The sequence below is a fragment of the Mus caroli genome, chromosome 19, assembly GCF_900094665.2.
Source record: "Mus caroli chromosome 19, CAROLI_EIJ_v1.1, whole genome shotgun sequence".
Lineage (NCBI taxonomy): Eukaryota > Metazoa > Chordata > Mammalia > Rodentia > Muridae > Mus > Mus caroli.
Window position 1 is genome coordinate 31,205,814 of NC_034588.1, and position 10,475 is coordinate 31,216,288.

The 10,475-nt window shown below is 42.3% G+C and overlaps 1 protein-coding gene across 1 annotated transcript in view; it reads left to right on the forward strand.

The window, feature by feature from the left end:
• The window catches only part of LOC110286028 (interferon-induced protein with tetratricopeptide repeats 1), a 14,912-nt gene extending 6,112 nt beyond the window's left edge, over positions 1-8,800 (forward strand). Inside the window, exon 2 of the mRNA XM_021152483.2 lies at positions 6,220-8,800. Coding sequence (XP_021008142.1) covers positions 6,220-7,606 — 1,387 coding nt within the window. The 3' untranslated portion in view covers positions 7,607-8,800. The remainder of the gene's footprint in view (positions 1-6,219) is intronic.
• The last annotated feature ends 1,675 nt before the right edge of the window (positions 8,801-10,475 follow it).

Here is a 10,475-nt window from a genome sequence, read left to right on the forward strand (position 1 = left end):
GTCACTGCTATGTGCCATGGCAAATGTAGAGTGTTTTCATTTTGCTGTTGGTTAGCTATTAATCAAACATAAGCTATGATATTAACTTAATTAAAATGTGTGCTAGTAAATATTGGGAATGCATTTTATAGCAGAAACTATTCATGTTCCCTCCCTCCCTCCTTCCCTCCCTCCCCGCCCCCCACCCCCAGGATTAAGAAACAAAAATGTGTCAATTCTATTCTCTCTGACAAGAGGTATTAAAAGCTTTTGGCCAAGAAACTAAATATACATGAATATGTGTTATATAAAACCATGTCAGGAAGTTTGGTGAGGTAGAGCGAGTAGAGACCCAGAGGCTTGGTGGGCACACAACTGAGGCTTAGGGTATGGTGGGTGAACGTTCTATACGTGAGACAAGGGCCCCACACATCACCAGGAAGATAATGTGACTGATACAGTACCACCAACCAGTGGTTCCAGATTTAATAGATGGTGCATGGGGCACTACATCACACCCTGAGCCTGAGTATGGAGATATGGAACATCTGTGTTTTGCAACAGTTCAGAGGAATAGAGCATATAACTATCAAGAAAAAAGGGCTCTCCTGCCTACCTCTGAGACCTAGGGAATCAGGTCACCTCTGATCCCTTGAGCTTGTGGGCCTCCCTACTCCTATTGCCCTTCTGAAGTCAATTGGCCCAGAAGGTAAGAAGAAGTTTCGTAAAGTAGAGCAGATGTTTATGCATAAGTGCATGTACCTCTACCTCAAGACACAGGACCCAGAAGGATCCTTGTGAGCCTCCCAGTCAAGGCAGACCTTCCTGGACTACTGCTGTCCAGTTTTCAGAGTCCTCTTAGCTGTCTTGGGAAAATCTTTATTTCCCATAAGGTGCAGGTACAATCTTTAATTCCAGCTGTGGGATGCTGTAGCCAGGGAAAGCAAAGTAAAGCCAGATTGAATCTGATGCCCCTGGGCCAGGATTAACCTATTCCTACAGAAGCTTTTCCAGCATTTTAAAGTGCTCTGGAAAGGAAGGAGTAACTATGAATTTGGTTATGAAAGAGAGAGAGACAGAGAGAGACAGAGAGACAGAGAGAGACAGAGAGAGACAGAGACAGAGACAGACAGAGACAGAGACAGAGACAGAGACAGAGACAGAGACAGACAGACAGACAGACAGACACAGACACAGAAATAGGGAAAGACAGATGATGGGGTCTCTGAGAATGCCGTGGCCAACAGAGCAATGATCTCTATGAAGTAGAAAGGAAATCTGGTTGAACATAATTTAGCCAATGTCGGTTCAAACTTCTAGAGTCTAACCTGGCACCGTTTGTTGTAAGTATATTTCAGCACAATAAAACATAGCAAAATGTTTCCTGGTGTAATACAATCCTCTGTGTACATGGAGGTATCATGAGGTATAATTACACTGAAACTCAATTCAAAGTACATGTGACTTCGCTCAAGAAGATTAGTTCTAGAGATAGGCTTCATGTGTTAGCGGAAGGGCCCAGGGAAAGATCTGGTATGGTGTAAGTCATACAGAAAGTACGGAGGTCATTTGGACTATTACCATTTCCATCCCTGGTTGTGTGAGCTTGGGGGAGCCTCTGACCATACAAATAAAGCAAAGGTTACCTATGCTATTAGCCATCTCTGGTCCTGCTGTATGAGGTTAATGTGTTCTGGCTCTACAGAGAACACAAAATACAAGGTTATTAGTGTTTATCTGTTTATCTGTTTATAGGAGGCAAGGACCTATGTGCTCCCAACTGACAGTCAGAGAGAGAAGATAAAACAGAAAGGGAGGGACACACACACACACAGAGAGAGAGAGAGAGAGAGAGAGAGACAGAGACAGAGACAGAGACAGAGACAGAGACAGAGAGACAGAGAGAGAAACAGAGAGAGAGACAGACAGACAGATAGACAGAGACAGATAGATATAGACAGAGAGAGAAAGACCAGAAACTTCTTACCCTTTTGTCTCTATCTAGCTTGGCTTATCAAATGTTATCTATAGAGTCCAGAGTACAGGAGTAACTGTCAAACTTTTCCAGGGGCACTGTTGAAATACCCAAATATTTTTGTCCAGCATCAGTGAATTGGACCAGACACAAATGATGAGAAAAGAAACATTTCCTTAGAAAAGAAAAAGCACTCTGGAAATGGGAATGGACTAGTAAACTGGGGGACACAAGCCCAAGGAGCACTGGGACACAGGCTCAGCTGACCAAGCCAGCTCATTCAGTCAACAGGGTCTGGAGGGAGGGAATGAATATTGAAGAAAGAAAAAACAATTAGACAATACTATAACTTGACTCCAGCCAGTTCTAAAGCTGATGTGTATTTATTTTTCTCCAGTCTGCTTTACTACCATTCTAGAGACATGCCAAGAATATGGTCAGTCCTAAGGCATAAACAAAGTAGTCAAGGAACAAACAAGGCATAAACAGAGTAGATAAGGAACAAACAAAGCATAGACAAAGGTCCCATGATTACCTTATTCAGGGTCTTAACAAGACCCATCAATATACAAAGAACACTTTCCTCAGCTGTAGCCATCTTGAGCCTATTTCCTTGTTCTAGCCCAATGTCAAATTCCTAGAAAGTGGCACCAAGAGCTCTCCACACTCAGGAACCCTTCGATGCCAAGAATAATGCTCCCTGTCTCTTCTCCAGGTTGGCAGATCAAGGACATTTTGGGCATCTTCCTTCCATTACTTAAAGCCTAGGGAAGGAAGAACTGATAGTGTTTTTCTGAAAACTTCCAGCATTCATGGCCACTGATGCTCTTTCTGTGGTCCCCAATCTCCCAACACACTCCATAAGCTCTGAAATACCATGTCAAGGGGTCAGGGGAGCCTCACAACTGCTTCCCTTGAAGATTTAAAATGGTGCTGGGCAGATGGCTCTGTGGGTAAAGGGCTCACCAAACAACCATAAGGGCCAGGGTTGAATCCTAGTACTGAGAAGAGAAAGAAAGCACTTGGCTTTCAACTTCAAATGAGCAAGGTGAAGACCAGTGCCTAATGTTGTGCTGTCCTCTGACCTTCGTATGCATGCCTTGGCATAAGTACCTCATACACACACACACACACACGTACATATACATAAATTTCTAATTATAACCTGTTAAGTCCTTATAATGTTAATTATGTATATGCTATCAGGAATCAACATTTGGTGTTGGACAACCGATGGCTGTTCTCTTTCCTCAACCTTTGGTGTTGGACAACCAATAGCTGGTCTCTTTCCTGGGGGAGTCCTCCTCTCCAGGCTTTGCTTGGCTGCTCTTGTTCTCTGTGTATAGTTAAGTCTGGTGTCAATCTTGTTCCGCTCACATTTGGGCATGCTTATTGGTGAGGTTTCCAAAAGAGTTGGACTTTCCAGGAGAAATGGCATTCAGAACTATACCAAAGATCAGATTTCCAAAATAGAAGGAACCTCTCTCTATGTATCACCTTAATAAGATATGCACTTACTTCTCTAACCCATAAGTCCTCATCTCAAAGTAGATACCTGCAGACTTTCAGTCCCCACTTTAGCTGAGAACGTGTCATCTTCTCATTTTCCTTTTTCCACCTCCCTTTGTCAGGTACCGGGTAGAATGCCTCGACACATGGTTAAATCTTGTTTTCTGAAAAATATCTCTTACCTTTAATGAGACTGAACCTTTGCCAGGACTGAAACCAAAATGATAAACTACCTTGACAGCATTTCAGGCTCTGTACACAATTAGACATGTCACTGGAACACACACACAAAACACAACAGACCACAACTATAGGAAAAAAACCTAGGGAGAAAAGTGGGAACTCAATTTGTGGCTCAGTCTTGCTCTAAACTGTTCCCTTAGTGTGACAGCAAGACACTGACACTCTGGGCAGCCTCTTCTCTTAGGACCTGATTGTAGCTGCTTGCAGGATTATCTCTAACTCAGTAAGCTCTTTCAACCCTGACCTCTTAGATAGATGCAAAGATTTAAAGCTTGCTTGCCATGTTTTGTTGGGAGCTTATTCCCCATCTTAAACTGTGACTAAACTCTCTTAATATTTCCTTCCTACTCTATTTTAATCATTTATACAAGCGACTTAAAACATCCCCAAAAGAAACTGCTTTCATCAGATTTACACCTTAGAAATTATGTCACTAAGTCAAAATCACTTGGCTATACTAATGTTCAAACTGGGTCCCCTTCCAAATCAGCCACAAGAATTGTACTTATACATAGAGAAAGGTAAAAATGTATAAACAGAGATTAAAGTTTGCTGAAGACACAAGGGCAGGGCACCTGCTACAGGATTGGAAAGCTTTCCTATAAGAAGAGGAAGCAAATCTAAGGTTCTCAGTTCATGGTACTGACAGGACAGACTGTGGGAGGATGTAGCAAGAAAGTAACCCTCTGCAAGTCAGGAAGAAATGCCTCCTAGATGAAGCTTTACATAGATAGGCAAGCAGTTTGATCTGAGATTTATAACTTGCTGAGTTACAATAAAATAAGGCTCTGTTGTGAAAGCCACTGAGTTCATAGTCCCTTGGCTATGGCAGCCTAGGCAGAAGGGCTCAGCCATACATGTTGGATTTTAACTCTTGGGTTTTTGTGTCCCCAACCCCTGTGACACATATGTCCTTTTTCTCTTTAAGGGCTATTCATGCTAGCACTATAAAGTGTTGATTGTTTTAGATTTATTATGAGTCCAATTCTATGTTTTCAAAATCATGTTTGTTGTTGGAGTGCCTTGGAGACTTTATAGAATTTCGGTCAGTCACACCAAGCTTTCTTTGAGTCAATGATGCTGCATTCTGGTCTTGCAGTATTCAAAACTGATATCCATAGACCACAGCAAGTAGTTTTCATAAAGAAGACTCCCTGTGGGGTTATAAGTGGGAGCTTGACTGAAAAAAAAAAGAAGAAGAAGAAGAAGAAGGACAAGCTTCCTACAATAGAATTAGGATGAGGATATAGGGGCTATCAATGGTCCCAAGCTTTTAGTTTATAACATATACTGGGTGAATGAACAGGGGATGCAGGAGCTACTCAGTCCAACTGGCAGACTCAGGAGGTGTCTGGATGGCTGTCATTTTCTATTGGTATACCCTTAAGTACTCCAAGCTCCTGTCTTCTTTATGGGAAATACTTAACAGGTTGTCATACCTCTCTGTCACTATTCTTGCCATCTGACCAAATCAAAACCAATGACAACTGGTTTATGCATTATAGCATACATGGCCTCTGGCAGAGACAACCACCAACAAAACCAAGAGTCTTTTGTCTTCAAACCCTACACATGATTCAAAGCTGCTTGCTTTTGGGTACCTACCCAAAACATGAGTCACTAAATTCTGTCTCTTGTCCTCAACACTAATAGAAAAATAGGAAACTCCTATAGGGTTTTATAATATATTCCATGTATTGTATATTCATAGACTCACTAGTAGCCCCAAAGGCCAGGGTTGGGAAATACTAAAGTTATTCACATTTCACAGAAAAGTACAATGTGACCCTAAGGTGTGCAGTGATACACTCCTGGGAGGCTCTGGAACTGTACTATAAGGAGACAAAGAAAGGCTTTTAGTTTGTATAGATATCTTTAAAATTCAGGGAATCCTTCAAACCATAGAAGAGGGGAACTAAGGCTTGTCACTCTCTAGAAGGTCCCCACCTAAATCACCCAAAAATAAATGGACCAAGAAAAGTCATGTCCCTAGTGTCAGAAGGAAGAGTGCGGGTCCACTTAATCTGAGACAGCCTACTTCTTGAGACTATCACACCAGCTCCTTGTTTGTGTCTGAGATGAAAGGACGTGTTCATTGTTTAGCCAATTGATAGGTCCTATTTGTATGTCAACTCAGGTAGCATGCAAGTGGACACATAGTCCTCAAAGACAGTAGCAAAAGAAGAAATCATTTTCAGAGTTTCAAGCCTCAGAGAAGGAGTCTGGCATCTTTGTGTGTGTCTGTCTTCCTGTGGCCAGCTATGTCTAGCCTTGACTGAAATTGTCAGTTTACAATCTATGATTGTACATATTCATGCATGTGGAAGGAGTCTCTGACAGTTCAAATACATGGAGCTGAGGTTTTGATGTTCAATAGAAAATTAAGGGACTCTAAAGCAACACTAAGCATGAGACTTTGGGTAAAAGAGCAAGAATGTTGGAAGACATGTTTGCCTCGGTGTCCATTTCTGGCCACTTCTCAAATAACAAGTCACTCTGCCTCTTTCTCACAGAAAGAATGCTGATGGTGACCAGGTCATGGAGAATCTGCTTCAGCTGAGATGTCACTTCACATGGAAGCTGCTATTTGAAGATAATGACATACCTGATTTGGAAGTGAGAATCTCAGAGCAGGTCCAGTTCCTTGACATCAAAGACCCACTGGGGATGCACAACCTCCGGGCCTACGTGAGACACCTGAAAGGCCAGCAGGATGAAGCCCTACAGAGCTTGAAAGAAGCTGAAGCCTTGATCCAGAGCGAGCAGTTGAGCAAGAGAAGCCTGGTGACCTGGGGCAACTGTGCCTGGCTGCATTACCACAGGGGCAGCTTGGCAGAAGCCCAGATCTACCTGGATAAGGTGGAGAAGGTTTGCAAGGAATTTTCAAGTCCCTTCCGCTACAGGCTGGAGTGTGCTGAGATGGACTGTGAGGAAGGCTGGGCCTTGTTGAAGTGTGGAGGAAGAAATTATACACGAGCCATGGCCTGCTTTGCGAAGGCTCTGAAAGTGGAGCCAGAAAACCCTGAGTACAACACTGGCTACGCAGTCGTAGCCTATCGCCAAGATTTAGATGACAACTTTATTTCTCTAGAACCTTTGAGGAAGGCTGTCAGGTTAAATCCAGAAAATCCATACCTTAAAGTTCTCCTTGCCCTAAAGCTTCAGGATTTAGGAGAACATGTTGAAGCAGAAGCACACATTGAAGAAGCCCTCAGCAGCACATCTTGCCAAAGCTATGTCATTCGCTATGCAGCCAAATATTTCCGTAGGAAACATTGCATAGGCAAAGCTCTTCATCTTCTAAACAGGGCCTTGCAGGCATCACCTTCCTCTGGCTACTTACATTATCAAAAAGGGCTCTGCCACAAGCAACAAATCTTCCAACTGAGGACATCCCGAAACAGGCAGCCCAGAAGGCAGGACAATGTGCAAGAATTGGCACAACAGGCCATTCATGAATTTCAAGAGACTTTGAAACTGAGGCCCACCTTTGAGATGGCCTATGTTGGCATGGCTGAAGTGCAGGCAGAAATTCACCAGTATGAAGAAGCAGAGAGAAATTTCCAGAAGGCACTGAACAACAAGCCCCTGGTGGCTCACATAGGGCAGGATATTCACCTCCGCTATGGCCGTTTCCTACAGTTTCAAAAGCAGTCAGAAGACAAGGCAATCACCCTCTACTTAAAAGGCCTAAAAATAGAAGAGAAGTCCTTTGCTTGGAGGAAACTACTGACTGCTTTGGAGAAAGTGGCTGAAAGACGTGTTCGCCGGAATGTTTATCTTGTAGAGAGTACCAGCCTTCTTGGGCTAGTCTACAAACTGAAAGGGCAAGAGAAAAAAGCTCTGTTTTACTATGAGAAGGCGCTGAGGCTCACTGGGGAAATGAACCCTGCATTCTAAATGCAGCTCCCCTCTGTGACGTTAATATCCTCACAACCAAGTGTTCCAATGCGCCTTCCTGGTTTCTTTTCCCAGGTCTGTTTTGTTGTTGTTGTTGTTGTTTGTTTTCTTTCTGAAATGCCAAGTAGCAAGGTACATTTTTCTCCTGTGACTTCTTTCTGGTCTTTCTGATCCTGTCTAGAAGGCAATTCCATCCCAAGGATACCTACTCACTTAAAGATCACGACTGGTTCCTGCTGTTCTGGACTCCTGTGAGCTGTAGAATCACACAACCTTTTTCCTTATGTCTGTGCCTTTGGAACAGATATCTTCTACCCTTTGCTAATGTCCTGGACAAAAAAGTCTTTGCCAAAGAAGGTATCTTTTTTTTTTTTTTTAAATGTCACCAGAAATGCTTATTACCATACGATTTAAGAGCAAAACAAATGAGCAAAGAAGAAAGCTTGAAAGGAAACAGGTCACACATTACTGGAAAGATACTAAGAACCAAGAAGACTTTTGGCTTACTAGAGAATTAAAATGAAACCCTCCTTAGGTAGTAAAGTCTGAAAATTACATAAATAACTTCTTTCAATATTTATATGCTAAAAGCATTCATTGAAAGTGACCGCAATAGCTAAAGCCAAAACCAACAAAAAAAAAAGAAAGAAACAAAGAAAGAAAGAAAGAAGAAAGAAAGAAAGAAAGAAAGAAAGAAAGAAAGAAAGAAAGAAAGAAGAAAAAAAGAAGAAGAAAACGAAAAAAAGAAAGAAAGGAAAAAAAAGAAAGTGACCCACAAATAACAAATTTGGTATAGTCTGTTGATGTTGTGCATTATAAAGGATGCACCTCTATGTTTGAGCAGTTTCTTGGTTATCTTTTATCCTCAGCTTGACATATCCTGGGACATCTGAAAAGAGCTGCTTGCACCACACTAGCTTGCAGGCATATTGTGGCACTTTTATCCTGGATTCCTGACTGTTGTAGTATGACACAGTCAACTGTGAGTGCTTCCATCCCTACACAGGTAGTCTTGGCCTATATATATGAAATCTTGCTGTGCATGTGCCAATGAATGAACCAGCAAGCAGAATTCCTCCATGATTCCTACCTAGTTTCCTGCCTTGACTTTTCTGCCCTGAGTTTCCTCCCTGAATTTCCTCCCTGATGGATTATCATCTCTAAGTTTAAGTCAAATAAACATTTCCCTCCCAAGTTGCTTTTGAACAGTGTTTACCACAGCACAAGAAGCCAAATTAGAATACATGAGAGCATGAAACATCAAAACCAATGAATGTAATATTAGCAGGCATGGAGGAAAGGAAGGTTTATGCATATAAACACTGTCAAGTGGTTTTCTGTGTGTACAAGCCTGCTTTCATGCATGGACGAGCATGCTCATGCGCGTGCGTGAGTGAATGCGTGCATGTGTGGTGTATGTGTGTGAAGATAGGAGTAAATTATCTACTTCTATATGACACAGATTGCATGTTTGATTCATGTCAGCATCTTCTCTGAGGGTTGATATTTATTAATGGTGGAGTATGATGCTAGGGATAGGCCTATCTGGGTCATTCACACAACACCCGAGAAACCCAACCGATACTGCTTTCAGAAGTACCCATGATAAGCCAAAACCAAAACCAAAACCAAAAACCAAACCCTGTTTATTAAATACAAGCATAGGAAATAACTAGTTTAATCACAGAAGATTCATGTCACTGCTGACTCCTGCTGAGTCTCTGGATGAAATGCTAACATAACTGTGGTCAAGGAAGGGGGAAAGGGTGGGTCATAAAAGCTTTATTAAGAAGCTAAGATCTTTTTTCTTTCTTTCTTTTGAAGAAAGAAAGAAAAGGGAGGTTCTACCTTTCTGTTTCAAACAGGATTATTTTGGAGGATGCCAAGTCCTGCGTGGCCATGGAAGGGACAGTGTGACACGGTCCTGCCCCTAGAGCAGAGCCAGCAGAACATGCATCTCCATGAGTGCTATTCAATGCTGTAGTTGCAAGGCTTGTTTGTATAATAATGTACAGATTTTAATGATTCTCCTTTGAGGAATGCTCTCCCTGTTAAGGTTAAGACTCTATGATAATTAGAAGCAGCCAGAGTTCTAGAGGCAAGGCTGTGTCTATGTTCCTCAGCAAAATGGTAAATGCTGTGATCTTCAGGACAGCCCCTAAGACTATGAGAAATAACTCTGAAAACAGGAGTTCAGCAATATATAAACAGGATTTCACAACTACGCAAAATATATGGATGCGATATGAATTTTATGAGGGGCTTCAGGAACCTAAAAGAACAAAGGGCAACTGCGATAATGAGCTAGCTTCTCTAAAAGATACAAAGGCAGGCAGATGTCTGAGCTCAAGGTCAGCCTGGGACAGCATGAATTTTCGTCCAGTCATGGTGGAAGTCCGTGATCTCAAAGCTGTCTTGAGCAGAGGACAGGGTGATCAGCGTGTACCCACAATTGACTTCGAGTCATTCTTCCTATGCTCCCAAACACCCCTTCCCCAGGACCTCCTCACCAAGCTGAGGCTCAGCCTTGGTAGAGGATTATTATCTTATCTCTCTTAGATCGCTCCACAGAGTTGAGGCCGGCAGGATCTGAGAAAGGCATGAGTGATAAGACATTCTGCATATATAAAAGTGTCTGATGGTTTGTGTAATTTATGCTCTGTATTTCCAGCAGACACTTTTCCAGGTGAGACTTCTTTTTCATAAGTTAGACGTAGAAGGAGCTTAGGAAGGGAGGGTCTGTATACTGCTTGCTAGCGTTAGTTAGTGTAGAGTTAATGTGTAAAGCACCGATTTCAGTGACCATGAATCGTTAAGGACCAGCAACAAATATAAGGAGGAACTTCTGAGAGCAGGGGTCTTAATAGTA